At 39.4% G+C, this 25,885-nt stretch overlaps 1 protein-coding gene across 1 annotated transcript in view; it reads right to left on the reverse strand.

Moving 5' to 3' along the window:
- Window positions 1–4,547: 4,547 nt before the first annotated feature.
- Window positions 4,548–25,885, reverse strand: part of CPSF2 (cleavage and polyadenylation specific factor 2) — a 31,660-nt gene continuing 10,322 nt past the window's right edge. The window contains exons 13-15 of the mRNA XM_071426591.1: window positions 24,886–25,185; window positions 23,802–23,936; window positions 4,548–23,655 (exon numbers count right to left, since the gene is read on the reverse strand). Coding sequence (XP_071282692.1) covers window positions 23,563–23,655; window positions 23,802–23,936; window positions 24,886–25,185 — 528 coding nt within the window. The 3' untranslated portion in view covers window positions 4,548–23,562. The remainder of the gene's footprint in view (window positions 23,656–23,801; window positions 23,937–24,885; window positions 25,186–25,885) is intronic.

Raw genomic sequence — 25,885 nt, forward strand, 5'->3', positions numbered from 1 at the left:
ATGACCAGGCTGCAAAACCACGGCAAGAAACCACACCAATGGGCAGTGTGGTGCATGCATGTTCTGCCACTGCTTTCCCAGATTCTGATCTGGGTACAAATGTCACTGAGTGATGTGGGGCAGAACATAAGTCCCCGTGTCCCCACTCACACACAAATCTGGGGTAGTCCCACCACAACCAGAGGCACTATACTTACATTAAATGGGCACAAGGGTGAGTCAAGGCCTCTCATTTCACTTCCACTGATCACTGAGGATGTAAAATGTCTGTGGCTGTGGCTATCAACATCTTAAACTCTAATGCACCTTTTTGGCAGTCAGAATAAAACAGCTTTCCCTGATTCCCTGATTCAGTCGGACTTGAGCCGACTGACATCAGCAGGGTACTGCTCACTATAATTTGAAGCATGACTGTATGTGCCTTACCCTCAAAGCACAGGTCAGTGAAATGACACAGATATGGATTGTGTAGCACAGAGAAAGCTGGCCACCTTTCCCTGGAAGCAAGGGGATCCTGCCAATGCTACTCCAGGGCACAGGACTGCTGGTGTTCAGCTGCAGGTCCCACTGCTACTGTGAAAGCAGGCACCTGAGCTGCTGGCTAGCTGAGAGGCACCCAAGAATAAAAAGCAGCAGATGGCACAGCAAGTCGTTATAGAAACAAACCAAAAAACTTTTTCATTTCTTCCTTAAACTAATCAGGTTTTCAGAAACTATAGCAAAATGGAGCATTGCAGCACTCTGAGCTGGCACCTCCTGGATATTGTGCCTTGGGGCAGTGCTGCAGTAGGAGTCACCAGTGCTGCACATAGCAGCCACTGCACTTCCAGGACACCAGAGGGATTGTTTTAGGGATTGTTTGTCACTGGTATATAGATAAGAAAGAGTGGATTAAGAAGCAGCTATGTTTAGGCTGAAGGAGTTTTTCACAATTTTCCTCAGGCCCTGAAGAAAAAAACCCAGTGTAATTCCCACATATGTGGGACTGTGTGGCTTCTCTCAGCGTGTCCTGCCTTACCTACCTGGCATTATGGGAACTGATCCTGAAAATCACCTGCCAGATCAATCGCATTAACTTCCCAGGGCAAGATCCAATTTTGCACGGTAAAGATGCAGAACGCAGCTGGCCTGAAGGCAGACAGATATCATAGATGCACAGGGTCTGGCAAGGAGGACACTCAATAAACTCTCTAGAAGCTGCTTCCTCATTAGTCAGCACAGTGACTTGTTTGCAGCTAGGGACAGAGCCATGGGAAGAAACTACTGGCAGAGAGTTTCCCCATGTGTTTAGGGCAGAGAAGGGAGGCTGTGACCTTTGGAAAGATGTCCTCCCTCTGTCCTGCTCCTATGGTGCTGCTGCTCAATTGATTCCCTTCTGCTCAGCCACAAGACTCCATATGCTGGTGAAAAGGGCATATGAACTAGAAAAGTGTTCAGTGCTCTCACTGGACAGAGTTGGGGTGGTTATGGTAGCACACCCAGCCTGTGGCTCAGGGAGCAAAGCAGGCTGCCCTTCCTCCAGCATCATCCAGTTCCCCCAGTTCAGCTTTGCAGGGCCTATGCTCAGGCACACAGGCACAGCACATATAGACCCTTAACACAAGGACAGCCAGCATTACACTGCAAGAACTCTCCCCAGCCTCATCTACACTTGTCAGGCATCTTGCAGGCAGGTCAGCAGAGCAGGAACCCGACTAGGAAGGATTTCAGCCTTGGCCAAGTGTTCAAGTGGAGGGGAAATGCTTTCATTTCTTAACTTTCCCTTAAAATAATACGCACAATCTGTTCTGGGAACACCCACCCAGTGAAAATCCCTCTGGAGACTGCCTGCCAAAGCCTGTGAAAATCCCTTCTGGGAGCCCTGTCCGCTATTTCAGACACAGCCTGCTCATAGGAACATAAATCTGCTGTCCTCACTGGTGAAGATTATTTGAGCTGGATTTAATGTGCCTAGGCACATCTTTCTTAACTTAGCTCAGATAACCACCTGCTACTTCACGTGCATTTGTTGCTGAGTACAGATCTCTAACAGAGTCCCCCCTGCTGCTGACAGCTGCCCTGGGCTGCACACTCACCTTTTCCCCACCACCTGGCACCGTCTCAGCAGAACTGGTGCTAGGGAGGAAGACACTGATCTCTGCTCTACCCAAATATTTTACTTTGGGATTCTCTTCTATTGCAGCATTTTGCCATCTTGTCAAATATGGAGCAGAGAATACCTGGTGTTTAGGAAAGAAAGTAACAGAATACAGCACAACTCCCTAGAACCATAATAGAGATGACACTTATGGAAACCTATCAACATCTCTAAAAAGTTCCCTATCTATATGGTTTACAAGAGAATGTGTCTCTTTGCTGAACCTGTGACTGGAAGACCATATGGGAACTATTTTGCCAGTCAAGTTTTATTTGGGGGTTAAAACCACTAAAGGAGGATTCTGAATTATATGGGTGATCTCTCTCCATTACAGCAATTCCTATAGTAAAGAAGGGAGGTGGGGAGAGCAGGAATAAACCACATATGTTAGCACTTCTGCTGGCATCTTGGTGGATTGTTTAAAATCAAAGGAATCCCCACATTTTTTTGGGACATCAGAACATTGGCACACAGAGACCTTTTTAAGATTTGGCATAAGACAACACTGTTTTTACCCACAAGTAGCTCGTGCTGCCAGCCACTCCAAACACACTCCCAACTCAACATGCTGCTGGCACCAACTCCACCTGCTGGAAACAGCCTCGCGTCCCAGCTGGATTCAAGTTCTCTGAATGCAATTGTTAGATTTGAGAACTTGACTCTGCTAACATCCTTGGTGATTTCTCAGGATTAAAACCTCCAGAATCAACAAGTGCTTCACATCTTTCTGAATTAACTGATCAGAAGTTTATCCTCATTCTAATGCAAGGGTTTAATGCTCTCCATGTTCTTTAGAATTCGCCCCTTTATCCATGTATATCAGAAAATTAAATGCAAGAAGCAAAATTTATCCTGTGCTTTCATTTTATAGACAATTTTCATGCAATTAATTCAAGCTGATTTAGTTTATCTAGTACGATATAAAGTAGATGATATAATCACAAAGAAAGATTATTTGTGTCTCTTAGCCAAGGCTCCTGGAACACATTACAAGCATTAGGCATCAGACTTCATGTTCACAGTTCCTCCCTAAAGAATGATCAGATACCCACCAACATCTTTGTATATACATACTCAGAACAGAGGCTTTCACATGGCTGGTCCAGTTCTGAATTCACTATTTATAAGGCTCAAAACTTTGAGTTAAAGAAAGGCTTCATAAGACTTCCACCTTCAAACTGAAATTCTACCCAGTGGGGAAACTACCCTGTCAGCTGCTGTTGCACTGAGTGTTAATTACCTTCACTGTTAATGCTTTGCTTCATGCCTCCTGTGTCATTTCATTTCCAAGAGATGATGGGCTTTTTATCATCCCTTCAGCTGCCAAGCAAAGCACACTCTATTAGTATAAGTGTCACAATGTGGATGTTTATCAGCTGAATAAATTATTGCTTAACCTTTCCTTTAAGCCAGCCAGATTTTTATTACTCATGCATCCCTATTTTCCAGTTGATAAAGAGGAAAGAGGAATATAGCTGATATCTACACAAGGCAATAAAGGCAAACATACCTTGCAGGATCTTGATACTCAAACCTTTGTCCCTGATGCTTTCCTCAAACTGACATTTCTGCTTCTCTCCTAATACCATTTAACAGCAACACAAACCAGCATGTGCTGGGAAATCCAAGCATAGAGATTGCAAGGTGGTAGAATTCATGCATTATTAAAACAGTATTTTAAAGAGCTAAAGATCTGTTCACTCAGATGAACTAATACAAATATTGTGATTCAAGGGATAGGAAATTGTCATTATGAGTTTTACTAAATATTGTGGTCAAGTCAAAATTAATTATTTGCAAAAAATTTGGGTTAATTTAATCTGGGAATCAGCAGTAACATCGGGATTTTTAAAAATCACCTTGTGTGCTAAATCCACAATTTTCTAGGTTTCCTACATGTTTGCTGAAATCAAAGATATTCAATTCTTGAATCTGAAAAATACCTAACTTTATTTTTTTGTTCAGAACTTTTCAAAATAATCTAAATGAAAACCCAGATATGCTTAGATATGCACAGATACCAACAGTCACAGAAAAGTTCATGTAATGCTGTGTGAGTTCATGAGACTGTTGGCATTTTTCCCAGTAATTCAGTGATTTATTATCCTAGTAGGCTTGTTTTTTGAAATAGGCAGACTAAACTCATACTTTGTGAAGATACTTCAAAACACCTTCATTAGAATTCTGTATGATTCAAAGTTTTTCTCATGAGTATAAATCTGTGCAGTAGCTATGATGGTCTAATAACACCAGAGATAAAATCTGTTGGCAAAACTAGAATTTGTTATTAGAAAAAAAAAGTATCAAAATATTTCTATTTTCAAAATATATCACCTAGTCACCTGATCTAATAAAAGAGTTGCTTCCTTTCTACCAAATTTTGAAAATGTCTTGAGTCATTTTTGGATCATTCAAATATCACAGATTTTATTTTTTTGCAGTAGCAAAACAAAAAGGAAGTTTCAAACATAGTCCTCAGAACATTTTTACTTCTATTTACATCAAATATTGCCTTCAAAATTACATGGAAGTTCCTCTAATTTGATACTATTCTCAGTGTAAGTTTTCATAGAAGACAGAGGCTGTAAACTTGACTCAATACTAGGGATGATTATCTACAGTTGTAGTGTTCTTTCATCAACATCCATTTACTATGTGAATGGAACAGCTAGCTGTTTTATTTAAAAATAAACAACAATAAGAACAACAACACACACACACACAAACAAACAAAAAAAAACCCAAAAAAACAAAAAAAAAGAAAAAAAACCAAAAAGAACCCAAAAAACCCCCGAAAAACCCCAATCAGAAATCTTCTCAAGAAGAGTTTAAAAAAATGTATTTCCTTTTGATTTGTCTCTCACTTCTGGAAAGGCATTTAATCATTATCAAAGGGTGTCAAGTGATAATCTCAGATGTGGCAATCAAGTGCAGGCACAGCTTTGATGCAACACCTCACATGCACAGCAAAACATCTTTCTGGAGTTTGTCCCACCAATTAAAACCTTCAGCCTTTTACAGGAGCTGAGCTGCTGTGTAAGCTCAGAAGGACACGAAGACTCAGCTGAAAATGCACTCGAGCTCTTCAGTGAGCTTCCTCGGGTTTCACACCAAGTCAGGACTGTCCAGCCTGTGGTTTTGGTGAGAGCTGCACCAACACAGAGCCTCTATCACTGCTTCTGTCTCAGACTGGGCATGAAAAAATGCTTCAGACTGACTGCTGGGACTATTCCCATCTCTGGGGTCTTATCAATACTGAGAAAATGTTGACAATTTGATAATGAACCATTATCATTTGGGAAAAATGAGAGAGAAATTGAAAGCAAACATCTGGTAAATAGAATTAAACATAATCTCTTATCACACATTAGACATGCTCCAATCACAGAGTATCTGCTGCAGGTCTGCTGCTCAGCAAACACATTTACATCAAGGATTACAAAACTTTTCTCTCCTTTTATATCAGCATTTAGTCTGATGCAACTCTGATAACTACTCCAAAATCACTTGCTTACCAGCCACTGCGATACTGCATCATGAGCATGTAAAAATCCCAACATCCTATGGCACTGGATGCCTGCATATTTTTTAACCTCAAAATCCTTTGCCCTCCCTGCAGTGTTCACCTAGCAACTTTTGTTTACAACTCCAGCATCAACTCCTCCCCCTAAGTATGCCAAGATCTTGAGCATTATGAGCTTCATGACTCTGGAAATTCTGTCATCTTATTCCTACCACACCTACTAAAACTAGTCTGCACAATGTATGAGGACACAAGAATAGGCATTTACTGAAAAGACTTTTAAGTATCTATTTTTGCACCTGAACATCACATCAAATTCTTTCCTACCAAGACTAGTTTTTGTAGTCCTTTTCTAAATTATGTTATCCACATTATCTGCTAGCTAAGTAGAAGAGGGCTATGTAATTTTCCTAACAGCTGGTTTTTTTGCCAAGCAATGTATTTGGTGAGTTTTGAGTTACTTTATTTATGGAAGTATCATGAAATATCCACTCACTATGTAAAGAAATCTGTAAAAATTCTTCAAACAAAAAACAAATAAAAGAAAGAAGAAAATTTACATTTCTTTGCCTTCCTTTTATTCCAGAGGTAACCTACCTGATAATAAGCTTCCATTAAATGTTAATAAAACAAAGGTTACATAATTCACTATCCAGCAAGGACTAAGCAGGATAAATCCAGATACTAATGATGGTTTGTTTGGGATTAATGGTAAGCGTTGGATTAGTTGAGGGCTTCTTGGTATTTGCATTTCCCAGCTCACAACAAAAATTCCAACAGCAAAAGGCTAGTGCCACCTTTGGATGAAAACTCATATTAGATCCCTCAATCTGATTTTCTGTTCTGCTATTTGTCGTGCTTTCAGAAAGTTAAGTAAGATTTAATCAAAAAGTTGTTTTTTCCTTCTCTCACCTCCTTTTTTGCCTTTCTTCTCCCACTCAACTCAATTTTTAAGCAATAGAGTTCTTCCCTCTTCTCTGTGCTCAAACTCTTTGGAGTTTATTCTTAGAAATGTATCAGAAGATCTATTAATTGTCATGATACTTGATTAAAGCCCATTTGTAAGATATTTCCACAAAATTGTTAAGTATTTGAGGGAGACAAAAAAAAACAGTGAAACTTTTAACCTAAGTTTAGGTAAAGGTTTATGTAACTTTGATTCTTATTTTGGTACTTCACACATTTCCAGACATGTCCTTATTTTACCTTCCTTCAGATAGCCAGAAATATCCTCATCAGTCATCAGACCTGCAGCACCTCATTCATCTCCCTAAGAAAGGACTTCTTCATTTTGAAAGGCTGTATCCAAATGTGGTATACAGCCACTGGCTGAAATGGAGTTCACTTTCTTCACAGGGAGCATGCCCTGCTGTGTTCTCAGTTTGTGACTAGAACAGTGTTACTTAACACCCCAGTGGTTTTGGCTACTGCTGAGCAGAGCTTGCACAACATCAAAGCTTTCTTGTTTGTCACTCTGGGGGTGGGCAAGGATTTGGGAGGGAACAGAGGTGGCACAGCTGACACAAACCAGCTGAAGGGATATCCCATACTGTGCATCTTCATGCTCTGATATAAAAATCTTGGGGTAGGGGGTGGAATATTCTCCAGCATAGCCACTGCTCAGAGTCTGACTGGACATGGCTCTGCCAGTGAAAGATGGAGAGAGCAGAACCTTCCCTCAACCCTCCTTCCTTCGCTTTTGAAATGTCTTACCTTGACCCAGGCATTTTCTTGCCTTTATTCTTCCTGTTGTGTCCCCCACCCCACTGCAGGAGGTGTGAACAAGCAGCTGTGTGGGTGCTTAACTGCTGAGTCAGCCCACACCAAGATTTGTAAAACTTGTGTCTCCACAGCATAGGAACACCCAACATCTTATTCCTTAAGGCAAATTAGTGTAGCATTACTGACAACCAAATCTACAGTCATCCTTGGTACTAATAAAAGTGGAGACAGTAAGCAAAAATCCCAGAGAGGCCAATGATACCATTTGCTAATTGGCTTTGGTTTTCCATCTGTGTGGGTTTTATAATTACATGTGAGCTTTATTTGATTTCAAGGGCTCTGCATTTATTTCTAATAGTAGTACTTTCTAGTCTTTATTGGATGATCCCCTGGAAACCTTGTACTAAGAAAAGAATGTGATCAACCAAAACCTTTACTTCCTGTGTTCAGACATATCTCTACAGCAACATGAAACAGATACCATTTAATCTACCACACAGGCGAGTGACAACTTGAGAAAGACAGTCTGGAGTGAGCCAAATCAAAAGAAGGGACTTTTCTTGATGATTTCCCAGTACAACCAATTATGTCCACTCCCTGCACACCATGTGGCCTTGTTTTTCATGATTTCTTTTTCCTTAACAATTCCCCTTATCCCCTTAGAGGTGAAAGGACAAGTGTTTGCTTTCAACTGAGGAAATGCTCTGATATCAATGCCCCTCTATTGCCACCCTATTTCTAAAGCTTCGGATTGCAAAGCTGAGCAAAATTTGGCCAGCTGACTTCTTTTGTCTCTGCAAGTACCCCCTACACTTGAGGATAAAAGTCAGGATCATCTGACAAAAAGGTTCACATACCACACATCAACAAACATAACTGAAGTGTTATCACTATTACCATGTGAGTGCTAACACAACCATTTATTGGAGAAAAGGCTCATGTTTCCAGTTATTTCATATGCCCCTAACACTAATGCCTGAGTGCTTCTACTCACTTACCACTTGAGTCAAGGTCAGGTGAATATGAGAATGGTGTAGGTCAGAAGATTCCTGAACTCCTGACATGCTGGGAAACGTATAAAGAGTATCTAAAAATCATATCTTGTATAACAGCATTTCTTATTAATATTTTGTTTAAGTGAAAGTCAGTCAATGAAGTAAAGTGCACATGAAATCTACTACCAACTCTTACTTCCTCACATTTTTTATCCAAATGATTTTAGTATATATCCTAAAGGGAACTCTGGAGATGCCAGCATGTCTGTGTACATTTATTAAAATGAAAAAAAGCCAAAGTAGATAAAACCTACCAAAGAGTAAATGCTGCTCTTTTCTCAGTTCAAGCTATGTTTCTTGGCCCATCTGGCACTCAAAGCCACCTTTAGGCTTCCATGAACCCAAGGCCATATGAAAAAAATGATATCCCAAGATAAAAACACACATCTCCAGACTGTGAGAGCTAGATTAAACCATTTGACATGTATTTCATCCCTGTCCTGCCAACATAAAATGCAGCAGCAAGCATGCCCCTTCTGCCAGTACAACCCAGTTCTGTTTATTCTATTTATTCAACCCACCACACACTTGCAGCCCCTGTCCAGGTTGCTTACAGAGGGGCTGACCTTCACTCAGACCTTGACCATACTCAGCTTTAACATCACGGTGGGACACACTCAGAAACTGAGAGCTGACCACTTTAGTATTCACAGAGTGTGGACCATCACTAGGTTTTACCTTTATGACTGCAGCCAACTAGTTTTAAAAGCAGTTACCTTGTACCCAAGTCAGGATTTTAATACAGAACATAAATCCCAGCAGATGATGGAAAAATGCATCCAAAAAGCTGGGTAAATATTTGGCCAGAGGATCCAGCCTCCAGTCTGGCTAGTTTAGAACATCAGCTGCAGCAAGAGAAAAATAATTTGCAGACTCTCATGAAGCAATTCATCAGAGCATGTAGCTCACAAATAACAAGCAACACTCTGCTAGACTTACAGTACCTCAAGCCTAAGCACACAATTCCAAACAATGAATTGTGACCCTATCATATGATGTACATTTCTGTACTACCTTGACCACAAGGGCTGGCTCCACTACCCCTAACCAAGATGCTAACGTGGCTAGAAGCCAACAGGCTGACAGTGAGTTTTGCCCCTCTTTTCTTTCCCTGCCCAGATGGGAGTCTTCCCTTTCTTCAGCAAGCAGCTAGAACTGATGTGAGTGCCCTGATCTGAGAAAAGGTAAAGAAGAAATTCTGTTCAGACCAGAGGTGTGGGGGAGACACTAAGAACCAGCACCATCTCGCCTTACAGTCTCCCTGTGGCAGGCTCTGGCTTTCCAGCCACCAGATTACCATCTCCTAACCCACATTAACCTACACATTCTCTCATCCACCACTCCAGAAAACTATTAGGCTGTTGTCCAACACATTTAAAAGTGGTACAGCTGCAAAGGGTACAATGATACCAAAGAGAAACATCAGTATTGTGAAAGATACAAGTGATTGTAGATAAATGTATTCCAAAATTTAACAACATGGTAGGCAGTACAACTCTAAATAGTCAGTTAAGATTTACTGTAATAAAAACTTAGGGATACAGAAATGCAAGTGGACTCCTTATGTGTGAGGCTGTAAACAAAAAAAGACTCCTTATGTGCAGCTGAAACAAAAAAAAGACCATTCTCTTGCAATGCTAGCAGAAATCCCATGTTGCCCAAAACTTCAGCACTAACCCCTGACTTTCAGTGCTTTGCTGTAACAGCTTATGCAGCCAGGCCCTCCCCATGTGCCTCCTGCAGAGCAGACAGTGCCTCACAGTGCTCATGTCAACAAGAGCAACAAGAAAGTCACGACTGACACCATAAAGATGTTTGTTCCACATATGGTTGCAGCTCACACTTCATTAGTGCCTGTTCCTAAATGACAAGTTTATCTGCTGCTTTGACGGTAGCTGGCTCATGCCTGCCTAACCATATTGCAGGCAACACGACTAACCCAAGAGCATTTTGGTTCCAAGAAATTCCATGAAATTTACTTATCTGGTGAAAAATCATACACTGGCAAAACCCTTTCAAAGGCAGACATAGCAAATAGGATGGCTCATGAAGTCTGTAACATTGCTAATCACGCACTAGTGGCTGACAGCACTGGATGTTTACACAGCCTGGATCCACTCGTTGGATCAGTGGGCCCAAAGGGACACTCTCTCAGGGTGGGCAGTCACAGGCTTCCCACAGGCAGAACACCCCAGGAACCTGGGTATTTTTGTTCTACTGTAACTTATGCTCATCTGAGCGCTGGGGGGTGGGTGGGAAAGCATAAACACTCATGAGCAGCTCTCCTGCCCCTCTCTAATCTCAGCTTCTCATGGGTCACAGCCCAGTTACAGTCAGCCTGTCCCACTGCCCTGCTGAGGCAGTGCCTGGGGCAGCATGGTAACAGTCCCACCTGCTGCTCTTTCCTTTTCTACTGTTTTTCCATTGCCACTTCATGCCTTTGTTTCCAGCTCAGTGTGCCCACTTAGATGGGGTGAGGCACTCACAGACCCCCTCCCTCAAAGGATCCCTCCTCTGGTGTGGGTCACCTTCCCAGAGGTGACCCTCACATTGTGGTGCCTCTGGCCCCTCTCAGCTGTCATTCCTGCTCAAAGGCATCAGCACTGCTGGCTGCCCACCCCACGGGTTGCCTGTTCTGGCTGGCAGCACCACGGGGCAGGCAATGGCCCCGTGCCAGGCAGGGCAGCCCCACTGCCCACAGTCACACACAGCTGTGCAGCGCCCAGCTGCTCTGCACCACACAGCTTAAAAGTGTAGAGACAAACTATTTGGGGAAAAAAAAAAGCAATCTCAGTCTACCCTTGCTCTTACAGCACTAGATAATTCAAAACATTGAAATAATATTAAAGTAGAACAGCACTAATACTTCAGCGGTCTTTGACATGAAATTGTGGAAAATCCTCTCATGATTTACTTTGGATTTGTTTATCTGTTCTAGATTTGGGGTATTTTTCCCTCTGCAGATTTCCATTTGTTTCAGCATATATACCAACTATTGCTATGCAAATTCTTTTATTCAGATTTCTTTTCATAGTAGCTTTTGTTTCAAAGGCTTGCATAACTTGCTAAGGAACTTGCGTTTTAAAAATATACATACTGAAAACAAATTAACATTTTCTGCAGGAGGTTTCAAATAACTCTACAAAGAGGAGCTAAAAAGGAAAATAATCAGTTATCTTTTTAAGTGGGATATCAGAAATGAGACTTTTTAAATTACTTGAAAGTAATAATGGATGAGTTTGTTCAGACACAGAATGTAATTTCAAACACCATGCCATTTCAGAAGGAAGTTTCCTTGTTTCCAATAAGTACTTTCCTGAAAAGGGACTTTATTTGGACTAGAGACACACAAACATCCTGCTTTTCCAAAGAAGCTTCCTTAATGCCCACAGTGAACTGCACCATCAATGTCTTTTGGCCTTCAAAGCTCCAGCCTCAGACTACCCTGAGACACAAGCCGTGCCCTGCAGGCACAAACGCAGACTTTGGGTGATGGTGCTGCATGTTCTAGAGCACAGAACCTGGAACTGGGCAGGTGAACGTGGCAGCAAGACATCACATAAATACAGGGCCTACATACTTGAGCTGGGTTTCTACACAAAGGATTGGTCTTCACTAATACCAGCCATACCAGTTTTGATTTCTGGCCAGCTTGTATCACAAACTGCCTTTTCTTCTTTTTTGGTGTGTTTTTTCAATCATCAAAACGACTTGCAGTTGCATTTATATTGGGAATTCTTTTCAAACACATGACAGGCACAGAGAAAGTGTTTGGACTGAAATTCTTTGCTTATTTACACCTGACCATTGCAGGAGAATGTACTTTTCACCTCTGAACTGCAATGTGTTCTACCATGTTCTTTTAATGATATAGCTAGTCGTAACCAGCCAAGAGGATTCTAAAATTAGTTATTTCTACAGCTTCTGGATATGATGAAAAGCACTCAAAAATATCTAGAACCTCCTTCATATTTTACCATTCAAGACAGCATTATTATCTTCAGGAATACAATATTCTGAAAAGACAGTTCTGTCCATCAAGTGTCACTAAAAGTCATGGAAAATTAGACATGTTTTTTATTCCCAGAAGAATAGAACCAAGGAAAAAACTTCAGGCTTCAAACAGTGCCTGACAGTCTTTGTAACTTCTACACATCTTGTGACTGTGTTATTGAGATGGTTATTCTATAAATTGCATTAGTTTAATCAGACAATAAAGTTAAAGAAGAAGCAGCAATGCAGGGGCAGACAATTTCTATTCTATTCTATCTAATATCCCATTTATTGACTGAAGCATTCAAACCAAGGACAGACTTGCCTCATACAGGCATCCATGCATCCCCAAACTCAATACTCCACAAGTGTTACGAGATAACCCCCAAGCTTTCTGAGCTACTGAGACTCTACATCCTCATTTTGGCTCAATTTCAGGACTGCCGCTGGCACAAGCTGAAAAGACTGGAAAAGCAGAAACAACAAAGCATTGAGTTTGTTTCTTAAAAGAGTTCACAGAAAAAACCCAAAAAAGCAGAGCTGCTGAGTGTCCCAAGTGAACCAACGAGGTGTCTGAAAGAGCCAGAATGTATGAAACTGTAAACCAGAGTAAGAAATTCAAGGATGCTATTTTAATGGACTCTTCTCTTGAGCTTAGTCTCCCTAATTAAAAAATAAAACAACAAACAAAGGGCATTTCAGACAACCATCCATCCACTGTATCCATGGATAAACAGAGACTCCTAAGGGGAAGAAGAAATGCACAGAGACCCCTGGAGCTGTGGTGCAGAAACCCGGATCATACCAAGGGAAGGTCTCAGCTTCTCATGTTCTGGACCACATCCTCCACTTTCCATCATCAGCAAGGGAGCTCCAGGCTTCTATTCACCTACGTGATGTACCTGGTGTTAGGATAAGAGTAAGTGCTCTTCTATCCATACACCACAGCAGATCATGGAGTAGAACATTCCTACCCATCCAACTAAGAGAAAAAAGCCCAGAGGAGATAGTTATGTTAAAGCAGAGAATTAAAAACATACATCACAAATAGGCTGAAGCTGACGATCCAGAAAGTAATTCTGAAGTTATTTGCCATGGGACTATAATTAGACAGCCAAGTAGGAATCTGCCTGTCTTCCCCACTTCCAGCTTTCCCCCGTGTCTTCCCTAAAGCATACCATTTTTTTAGCATAGATAGATGCCCAATCAGACTAGATATTAAAGGTGCCTTGCTACTAAATTTCAGCTGCTAGCATAGCAACACAAGCTACTTACCAACTCCAGGGCTACAAATTTGCTGGACAATCGAAAAAATAACCTTGGGAGTCAAAACAAAGCAGCTGACTTGACAATTTTCAAAATACTGTAAATAATGCTATATTTCAGCAGTTTTAATCAATCACACGGAAGAAGCCAAAGTTCTGTACAATAAGCAGTGTGTGGCACTGCTAGGAGAGAGATTTTACACTTGTACCTACATCAGTAGGCAGCAGACTTTCAAGGTGTAATGCCCTATTCAGAGATTTTCCTGCATCTAGAGCCACAATACACAGAAGATGTGACAGAGCACTTGCAATCAGAAATCAAGGCTTACAGAAGTATATGCTTAGGAAATTGGCACTGTTTTAAACACTATTTCAGAAAGCTCATGGAATTAAAAAAAGGGCAACATCATAATGAAAAGCCTTTAACACGAGGAAGATTTTTCAGTATTGAGCAGCCCAATAAAAATTCCCTCTAGGTCTGATTTCATACAATTACACTGCATATGATTGAACTATCTAATGAATAATTAAGTGGCAGAATGGTATAATCAATATAATGAAATAAAAAGCAGAAGTAAATATCAGTTAATTCAATACAAAGCTGTGTATTCAAAACCATACAGACCAACACTTTGACCAGTGACAGTGGAGCACTGAATTTATTAAAACTTTATGAATAGACAAGAAATAAAGAGTCTTGTAACTTCTTGTTGTTGGTGTCAACCCAGTATCAGTTGATAAGGTGGAAGTTTCCAAGAAAACCCATGATTTGCCTTTAGTGCTTTTATGCATCTATACTAAGCCTCATTTCTTCTTTTCTCCCCATGAGATTGCACAAAAATTCCATTTATAACCTGGTGCCCCTAAACCTGCCCTTAGCCATAACCTGAAGTATGAATCAAATAAATCACCCAGCACACAACTTCAAGTTGCTTCATAAGCAACTTGCAGCCATCAAACCTAGACCTGCAGACTCTGCTGTGTGATCAATGAATTTAATTCTTTATGACGCTGTTCATAATCCTAACATAAACTCATCCTGGAAAAAAACCACACACCATTATCTTCTTCTGACGTGACATGCTTGCAGAAGCTGAAAAATTAGCCACTCAAACTTTCCAAAGCTTAAACTCATGCTTAATTCTATGGGGAATAATTGACAAGACAATCTCTCAAGCAAAGCAGAACACCATCTCCCTAGAAAAGTCATCACGGTTTGGTAATTTCTCCTTCCTTCCACGTTGCCTAAAGCTCTTTCTTCACTCCATCCATACTGTATTTCCAAACCAAGAATACCAAGGCATATATGTCTTTTCCCAGTCTCAAAGTCCTCAACTTCGCAGAAAACATACTGCCCCCTGACTAGATGAGCTATTTTAGAAGCACTTCAGCACTGTTAGAGCCTATGTTCTGACAAGTAAAGGAAAATTCCATTCACAGACCAAAAAATAACTGTATAATTTGGAAGCTATTCGTTTCTTAGAAAACAATCAGTGGAACATTCCTGCCAAGGTAGGAATAAAATTACCAGAAGCACTCAAGTGCTGTACTCAGGTATGTAACAATTGACTTGTATGTACAGCTCACACAATGCAGTCTCTAGCTGGTTTTCAGATCATGTACACATGCATCAGAAATACAATCTTCAATTTTGTGTTTAAATAATGTAAATTACCCGTTTCCATACACGAGTTTAAAGGCACTTATTTTTATATGTAAATAGCAGCAAGGCTACTACTCAGATGTTCAAAATGTTCAGTCTTTCCAGGGGGCTCCTTGAACACAGAGCTATGATTTCCTTCACTGGATGTTCTATACCTCCACACCAGTAGTCGTCGTCTTTTTTTTTTTCAGATGGCTTTTTGCATCAAGTAGCCAGCTACAACATACAAGTCGTGTACGTGTGAAATCAACACCACACACTGTAACTGGCCAAAGACAGTGCACAACATTGCAGGAAATAAAATCAGTAATATATGATGGCACGACTTTGTTACTTTTTCATAATAATAATATTACTTTTTCATAATAATAAAGTTATTCAAACAGTTAGGCCAGACTACACAGAATGGACATTAGGTGCGGTTTTATGAGACTGTCATGCAGGCATTTTACACCTATTCAGCTTGGAAGGTATGGACTATATACATGCTATCCAACTTCTTCCAGTTCAACATTCATTTCTCTTTTTTCCTCTCCATACCAGAACCAGAAGAATTTTACATATGGAAAAACATTAACTTCTTAATTAAGTTCTGTCCTTCCAAGCAATGGAGCAGTAACCTATGGGCTTCTCAAATCACTTTTTAAAAATTTAAGAATTAAAAAAAACCAAACAAAAATCAATGCCCAGAAGTGAATAAAATCATATTCCACACAACAAAAGTATTATTTTGACACTCCTGGAAGAAATCAGAAAATGAAAAGTCACACTGAATTTCTACAATAAACACAGTGTTAGTTCTATTAGTTAGTTCATTAGTGCACAGAAACACAAAAGCTCTGCTGAAAAACTGTTACCATCGACTCCAAAAGGAAGCAGATTAGGATCATGGTTTGCAATATCAGAGTGTTTTTTGACTGCAACAGAAACTAAATTTAGACCCAGTTACATAAAAAATACTAATAGCCTTAACACTTTTAATCAGCATAAGAGGTTTAAAGATACACGAATGATTTAAAGTCTGTCGACTAGTTTTATACTGCTTTTGCAATATTGTGCATTAGTAAAATCAGGGAGATTATGAAAGAAATACTAAAGCATAATAAAATTACATAAAACATGAAAAGCAGGCTATGCAGTGACTCCAAACACTGATATTAAGAGAAATTTTACTAGAGTATGTCAAAACCAGAACTTTTCTATAGATTCCTGCAGCATGGAGGTCAATCTAATCAGGTAATGCAACCCAAGTACCTGGTAGGTTCAGAAAATAGGTTGGACTCTTTATAAATGCAGTATTAACTTGTGTGATCCTCCAGAGAGCAAAGAATAAAATGCTTACTCCCCTCATAGTGCAGCAAAGTGCTGATCCATGACTCGCACCAAGCACAGAGCAATCTGGCAGCTTGTCAAATGCCAAGGCTGGCACGGGGACGGGCAATATGCTCCACCAGCTGTGCAACTCCTCCAGGAGTTGCAACACGGCAGAAAAAGTAATTCCCTGATGATTTTCCACAGAAGTTCATTACTGTCTTGCAGAGCACCTGCCAATAATTTAGGAAGTATTGATTACATCATGCTCAGGTTTTTTTCTTCCATGGAAAGTTAAACAAGTTCTCTGAAAACAAACAAAGATACAATATTGCCCTAGCAGAAATAATTACTTGGGTATTCTGTACCTGTTGCCCCAGATATGTAGTAAAATTACAAAATGAGTGGCAATGTTATCACATCCAATATCACAATTTTTGGTATGTAATCCACATTATGAAAACATTTTCAGGTTCATATATTGAAGCATATGCAACAGGTTAGTTAGGTAAATGTGGGTAACCTTTTTTTTTTGCTGATTTTTTTTTTAATTTGACAGTTCACTGCAGTGGCATCAGAAAGCATTCCTGAGATGGCTGTTCCCATCGTTGTGTCCTAGCTAGATATAGAAATTAAATGGCTGACAGTCCTACTACGTTTCAGTGATGATTAAGTTCTAACTATATCTCATTTTTCCCTTTCAAGGATCTTTCAAATTCTCTTGTACAACCTTACTACACAATTTGAGTGTTACTGCAGATAAAGACATATTACCTACCTGCCTCAGGATAATTTCTAAGAAACCTTGGTAATAACAGCTGAGATGAGCACACTAGAAAACTTACGCAGATGGACAGATGGACTTAAAAGACTAAAAACCCCACAGTTTGAAGCAACTATGATGGAAAAAATATTGTAAAATAAAGTATACTGGAAAATAAGGTATAATACCTGTCAGTCGCATTTTTGCTCTTTCTACAAAATATAAACAGCTAAAGAGGAAGCAGTTCTCTGGATTAGATTAACTGCAATGGTTTTAACATAAAACTATAACCTTAAACACCAATAAAAGGTAATCTTCAAACCTCTAAGTTATTAATGATCTCCTTTCTCTGCTAGAAGATCTCCTTTCTCTGCCTCACTCCAAATTAGAGTTCTTGTTCTTATTTCCAGAGCCGTAAAGCACTTGAGTAAATGCCTGTGTATCACAACATGGTTCAGAACTGGGGAGAAAATGAAACGAGACTTCTTGCAGACAAGGCAACTGAATTAAGTGACAACTTTAAGAAGGTATCAGTAAAACCACCACTTGAGAAATCAATCACTCCAAGAGCTGTTGCTTAACAACTGTGTTGCTAAGAGTGCATTCTTCACACCTATATATTCCCATAAACTAATCAGCCACAGACAAAGGAAAAAAATAATTTTGGTTGCATGTAAAAATAAGAACCTTCAACATTTTGAAGATGGAATTTTTATTTACTTGCAAAAGTTCTGACATTATTATTAACATTAAATGTTATGCTCTATTTTCTGCATCTCAAATACCAGTAAGGGCATTGGTAGCCAATACTACACAACAGGATGAACACTCTCCACTGGCTTCCCGTGTAATTTTCCAGAGTTAGTTTTAGAAAAATTGGTACCAACCTTGAGCCAAGTTCAATAGAAAGCCTGTGGTTTGGTTTGTATTATTTTTTAATTGAAATTACCACCACTGCAAATTTCTTTAGAATCATTTGTCAAAAGTAGCTTTTAGAGAAGTTTTTATCACTTCCAAAAAGCTGCACTGAAAATTAAAAATATTTAAGAAAAGCTTACAGAACTGAAGTAATGTATTTGTTCATTACCAAAATCAGTGACTGCCAGATTGCAGTTACAAACTACACTTTTTTGGCAGATGCTTAGCTCATTATCATTCAGCTGTTGAATCACAGATCCAGCTTGCATCACCTAAGAGGATTATACAACAACAGGCAGGTTTTTACTGCTTAAAGCTCATAGAGCAAACTTGTTTCTTCTGACCTTAAGAGTTTGTATGGATCCTTCTCTTCCAGGAAAACAGGTACAGGGCTTCTGGAAGTTGTACTAAATAATGCAGGAGTGGGGTTGTTTTTTTGATTTTTAATTTCTTATCACAGTGGTCATACATAACCTAACAAAGACAGTAAAACTTGAAGTTCACTGTATGAAACCGTCTTGTTCTCCCAAATACTCAAAACTATATTCCTCTTCTACCACTGTGAGGAAGTGTTAGAGCTGAAAGGAAGAATCAGGTCACTTACCACTGAACTGCAACTGTTCTGTACTTGCAGGAGACAAACCATGCAACAAGACTCCCAAAATAAATGCTGGTAGTGCAGGATGGACATGATCTGGCAATGTGCTCTTGCAGCCCAGAGAGCCAATTGTATCCTGAACTGCATCAAAGCAGCGTGGGCAGCAGAGTAAAGGAGAGGACCTGCCCTCAACTCCAGTCTGGTGAGATCCCATCTGCAGTGCTGCATCCAGCTCTGGGGTCCCAGCACAGGAAGGACCTAGACCTGTTGGAGCAACTGCAGAGGATGGCCACAAAGATGATCAGGGAGCTGGAGCACCTCTCCCATGAAGGCAGGCTGAGATAGTTGGGATGGTCTAGCCTGGAAAAGAGAAAGCTCTGGGGAAACCTTAGAGCAGTAATCAAAGGGGTCTTAGAGGAGAGCTGGAGAGAGACTTTTTATAAGGGCATGTAGTGATAGGACAAGGGGAAATGGCTTTAAACTGAACAAGAGCAGGTTTAGATTAGGTCCTAGAAAGAAATTCTTCTCTTTGAGTGGGGGTGACATACTGGCACAAACTGCCCAGAGAGGCTGTGGATGGCTCATTTCTGGAAGTGCTCAAGACCAGGATGGATAGGGCTTTCAGCAACCTGGTCTAGTGAAAGGTGTCCCTGCCCATGGCAGAGCACTGAAACCAGATGATCTTTAAGGCCCCTTCCAAACCAAACCATTCTATGATTCCATGAGATTTTGATCTTTGTATTATATTTCTTACCCAACCAAAATGAGTCTCAAGAGAAGGTAAGACCCAAGGTTTAAAGTATTTTTAAAAATAAATGCCAACAGGCAATTTTATAGATTCGTAGATTCTTTTGATCTAGTTTCGTTATCCCATTTTGAACTACCATTGATGACTCACACAGTTTTCAGACCAAGAACTACAATTCTGGTTACTAGATACATTTCTTTATCAGATTTGACTGTGAGATCATCTTCCCCAGCACTTCCTTTTCAAAACTATGAAAACATCTCTAAAAGCCATGAAACAGAATATCATGCAGCATTCAGATCCTTAAAGTAAGGACAAAGACTCAAAAATTTTTAGTTGTTTTCATGGTTTAGGAATGGTATTCTCCCATTTAGTATTCCCTCCAAAACACTCCAAACCATGTGCCACTTGTTCACTCCTCCCTTCCCCTCTCCTTCCCCTCTTGGGGCTGAAGAGAAGAATTGGAGTCACAAAAAGTGAAGATTGTGGCTTGAGATAAGACCAATTTACCAGAAACAGCAATGAAATAAGAAAATGAACAGTGACAGCAGCAACATTAATAACAGAAGTGTAAATGGGAAGTGAGCAATTCCCATATGAATGCTCACCCCTGCTCCAAAGGGAGCCCAACAATAACTTACCACTGCCAGGAAGGGACCCCTTACCCATTCCTGGAAAATTACTTGAGGTGGCATGGAATAACCTCTGGGTACTGCCCATGCCCCTTCTGGCTGCTGCAAAAATCAACCCTGTCCTGGCCAGAACCAAGTTTAAGTGTTTCCCCCAGGCAATACACTCCCCTTTACTACCCGAAGTAGTAATACATGTCATGCCTTAGCAAAGAAATCTTGATTCTGTACAAAACAAGTGTTTTAGGGTACAACCATCTATAATAATTATTTAGATTGGAGGGTGGGGAGGAAGCATGGCTCTGCTTGTTAATTCCTAATGAATAGCATTTGACTCCAATTAAAAACTAGTAGATATGGGAAAATCCCTACATTTCCAAGCAAGTTGTAACACCAAGTAGATCTCAAATGCTCTCCCAAGACTGTTACTCTGACAGAATGCTGGGCACCCTACCTTTCTATTAACAGCATATTTTGAGAAGTGGATCTGGTTACATCTAAATATTGTTGAAGAATGGACAAGACTGTCACCTTTACTTCACCTCCAGCTCATATTGTCAAAGTAAAATGATTAAAAATGAAACTGTCACAAACAATGTTATTTAACTCAGGATAAAGCTACGTTTTGATAACAGGAACAGCAAAATAACTAACGCTAGAATTATATTTTTATCATTACAGACCTTTCCTCTGTCTCCACATACCCTTGGCTCTTCTTATGCGAGGAATCTGAACTATCCAGGAGCACTGGAAGGAAATATTTTTAACTGGTGAACACCAAAACTAGGTTTGAAGTTAATGTTCTTACCCTCAGGAACAACAGAGGGCAGAATAAGAAATGGTACTCTTTGTCACATTTTTACTGCTAATGAAAAAAATGTAGAAGCCTGAAAACACAACTTACGGATCACAGCAGTACTGACATTTTGTGAAGGTAAGGGGAAATCAATCTTTTATTTCAGATAAAAACTAGAACCAGACTAGTAACTCTGAAAATCACACACAGAAGTTCAATTACTGTCTAAAGCAAATCATAGTTAAGAACATTTTAGGGAACTGACAGCAGAATAGGCAAAATGAATGAGCAGAGGCTTCAGGTGCACACTGCTTCACAAGCACGGAATGCCCAGCTGAGGAGCACACCTGCCCTACAGCACCAGTGCAGCCTGTGATGCATTCTCTACAGACCTCCAGACCTCCAGACTCAGCTCTCAGCTGACTACTTGCACCTTGCATGTCAGCTTTCTAGGTCTGATTTCACTCTTCAGCCACACTCATGCTGAATAGACTAAAATAAGAAGCTGTTTTGCTTATACTTGAGCCTTTTCCTCAGTGATAGCACTAATTTGGGATGTCAGCACACATTAGAATTTACAGATTGATAACACTAAAATTTTGTGATCCTAGCTGAATTTGTATCAGTAGGTCAGAAAAACAAACAAAACTGATAGAAAGGTTTATGATCACACTGTGCTGTCCTTATCCTTTTTTTAAAAGCAGCACTATTTTGACTTCCTAAGGGGTTTTTTCTTTATTAGCATATTCCATGCAGGTGTATGTGATCCCTTCCCATCCTAAGCCCTCAAGGTTAAAGTCCTACAGCCAATATGATTATGTACAAAGTAATTCACTTTATAAAAGTTCACTAGTATAAACAACAGTAGTAATACAATAGTATTCAGTAACAAGTATGCAGCATCATATAGATTTACATAGCATTGCTACAAAACCAGAGCATTTCTATTGAGTTCTGGATGTCAATATAAGGAAATACACATTTTTCTAGACTGCTAAGAAAAACACCCCCAGATTTTGTGTAAGAAAATACATTCTCACTCAGTATTGTATTTTCAAGTTTTTTACATATCTAGTATACAGTTCTATCAAATGTTTAATACAGTCTTCACTTTTAATCTACTATTTTAAACAGAATAGTCTGTAGATCAGACAGAAATTTTTTGTTGAGAATGAGTTGCAAAGTAAATTATCTTTCCATTGATAGCCCACAGGGCTATTTTTTGCCACTTTTTCAAAAGGTTTTATTTAAGCACACACACAAAGAGCATATATTACATTGTTTTATGTAAAAAGCAAACAACCCTCCACTGCCAAAGCTGGTGTTTCACACACAGATAGAGGAAAAAAGGATTAAATAAACTTGAGAGGCCATTTGTTTTCATAACTTAATTTTTGAGAAATTAATGAACTCAAAACTGTGTTTATCCTTACCTAAAAGATAAGGTAAATTCCTAGCATCAGCAGCTATAATAAGTCTTACTGTCATCTAGAACAGAACATGGTACAAAATCATTAAATACATTACATGAACAAATTTCAAGAGAAAAGATCTTCCTGAACTTGGCTCATGGCACTCTGAACAAACAGCAGTGCATGGATAAAGGGTTTAAAATTTGAAAAGTATTAAAATCAGGACTTAGAAAAGGTTTTATAATTGGCATAATTTTGCAAGAGCTAGGAGTTATGAATTCTGTAAATTTGCACAGAAGTTACTCTGAAGCATAATTACTGCATTTTAAACTACCTGAAAATATAATCCAATCTTCTTAGAGTAATTGCCCAAGTAATTTTTTTATCCTGCAGATTACAATATGAAATGCTGTTTCAGAACAAATCAGTAAGATGGAAGAGATACAGCATTAAGATGCAGCCAGATTAACACTGGGGAAACTTAAAGCACTCTAGCTTTAAGTGGGCTGTTAATAATGTACTTCAACTAACCTCAATTTCAAAACAAAAGAGGGAAATACTTGAGACTGTTCCCCAAATCAAACTTACTAAAAAAAACCCCAAGCAACCAAAACCAAAAACAACCACACAGAAACCGAACAAAACCAAAGAAACCAAAGGTCTTTATCCAATCTTATTTTAGAACAAAAAGAATGACTTTGACATGTTTCGTACTCTTTGACAGGAATTCTGTGAAACCAAAACATGCCCTGGCAAATTGAACCTCTCCTGAGAAGCATTCAGTCATAAATTCATTTATAATGTGTTATGTGGGAGATGCCAAGTTGTAACAGTTTAAGAGTCAACTACATGGAATGTACCAACAGATTTATGAACAACAGTAGCAGTTACTCACATGTTCATGGCAGCTAACTCATCTTTGTGAATTAGGTTTCCCTGTATAAATTAGAAAACTACAAAAAGTCAAAACTGGGAGAAACCTCCTTTGTCTGTAAAAGTTCAAGTGAAAACACCTTTGCAGCACTTTTCTTAGACAATAGCATATTGCTCATATAAAAGGTCTCTTATCCTATAGAAGTCCTGGCAGAGGCAGCCTTCCAATCCAATACGCCCTGTTTCAGTCTGAAATAAAAGACAAGTTTCAACTTATTATCTTTATATTAATTAGAAACTTCTCTTATTACTAAAATAATATTTCCTTTATTACTAAAATAATATATTATTTCATAATGTTATTTTCCAAAGAGATTAAAACACAGAACACCTACCCTGCGGACAGCCACCAGGTTGTTGCACACAAGCACTCCTCCAACAAATTCAGCTTGTATACCTTCCCTCAAGAGAACCTGCTTGAAGTCAGACAGTCTTGGCTCATTCATAAACACAGACTGATGCCCAAGAACCTTCAAAACAACACACATAATTTTACTGCTTCTATTTAACACCTTCCATTTTTCCAACGATCTCATTACTGCATTGGCAGCAGTGAGGCCAAGACTACATGACTCTAAATTGGTTCTATTTCTGTTCACCTGCAGCAATACATCTTCAGGACAGAATAGCCTTAGAAGCTGCCCATCACACAAAGCAAAAGGTTTGTCTTTGCTCCCATATTGAGGACAAATACAAAGCTACAATGAAGATCCCTCTTCCAAGCCATGCTATGCCAGGGACCAAGTTGCAGTGAGCCGTACTGCTGATCAGTACAGCGTGCTATGATGGTTGCCATGAATCTGAACAGACCTGGCAATTGTCTCCACGATTCTCTAGCTCCCAAAACAGACTACATTTAGGATTGTGAAAAAAAGAAGCTTAAAAAGCATCTTTAGAATTAAAATGTGCTGGAATCATTCAACAGAAAGATAAAATAATTATCTCCTAAAATGCAAAGTATTTTAAGAGCTATGGTAAATTTATAGAAAAGATATATTTAATAAACTCCCAAATCACTACTATAGAAGCAGATGTATGAACGTCAAAGATCTGTATCTCAAGTATATAAAATATCTTCCATGACATCAACAAAACATAACAAAATCCTGAAGTGACTAACACCAACTGATTTCTCTATCTGCATGTACTAATTATAGATATGACACACACTAATTAAAATCTTAGTTCATAAATATATGGCACTGTTAATGGATGCAAAAGATCATCCTCACTGAAAAGCAAAAAAGCTGAACAAAGAACAGTACCGGGTTTAACAAAGAGAAACCCAAACATGAAAACCCAGTTTCAATTAGGCTTTCATTTCAGTAAGATCACAGTATCAACTTTTCAGCACTAGAAAAAGACAAATTAATACATAGGTCTTAATAAAAGAAATCCAGATCAGCATCATTTCTGTACCTCATGAGGTGGCAGAGGTTCCAAAGTAGGAATGATCTCGCTCTCCTCACACATCTCCTTGTCATCGTCACCAAAGAGGCTTTTCATGGCCTTCTGTTGTGCAATCACACTCGAGTCTGAAGAAGGCACATCCACTTGCATCTCTAAGTCTTCATCTTCCCTCAACTCTCCCTCTTCCAAAATAACTCCAGTATCCACCTTTGAAACCCTCATGTCCAGAACACCATCTATCCAAGCCAGCTCGGCATCCTTGGCTTTACAGAACTGAAGAGAGCTGACAAGAGAATCTTTCAACCTGACCTGGGTTGCACAAAAAATAAAAGTACTCTTAGTTTCATGGAAAATACAGAGATCTTACTTCAAGCTTTAAAGATTAGCAAGTTTCTCTTCACCATCTTTCCAGTTGGTTTGATTCATGCACTCTTATGGAGACACAGGATGGAACTGGTATCACCAAGGCAAGATACTTTAAAATTTAATATATGTAACACTCATATCACAACTTAAAAAGCAGCAGAGATCAACACCTTTCTCACCTTGGCTAAAATGAAAAAAGAACCTACTGAACTGCAAACCTGATGTAAATTTACAGCAAGAGCCATAAATTTCCTTTTAAAACCAGAAACCTTTTTTGCAGTCAAGTTGTTCCTCAGTTGATCTTGGCAAATTCAGAGGAAGTTTCTATAAATCTATTTGTCAGTAACCTAAATGTTTCAAAATTTCAACCCTCCAAAAAATTATAATTACTATTTTATTGTAAGAAAAAATGTAATATGAGAATTTTAAGTGCCCTTACGCTGATTCCTCTGGTGGACTCTGGGACTTTAATCCTTTAAATAAAGCTCTACTCTCAGAGATTGTTATCCACATTAGGAGGTCCATGATTCCCACAGTGCAATCAAGGCTGCAACCATGTGAAAGAACCACCAGCTACCCACCCATGTGGGGCACAGCCCCCTCAAATGACACTGTGACACTGACACTTCACTCACATCTATTA

This window comes from Agelaius tricolor, unplaced genomic scaffold, assembly GCF_023055355.1.
Source record: "Agelaius tricolor isolate 1412-34295 unplaced genomic scaffold, bAgeTri1.0.p SCAF_5, whole genome shotgun sequence".
NCBI classification, from domain to species: Eukaryota; Metazoa; Chordata; class Aves; order Passeriformes; family Icteridae; genus Agelaius; species Agelaius tricolor.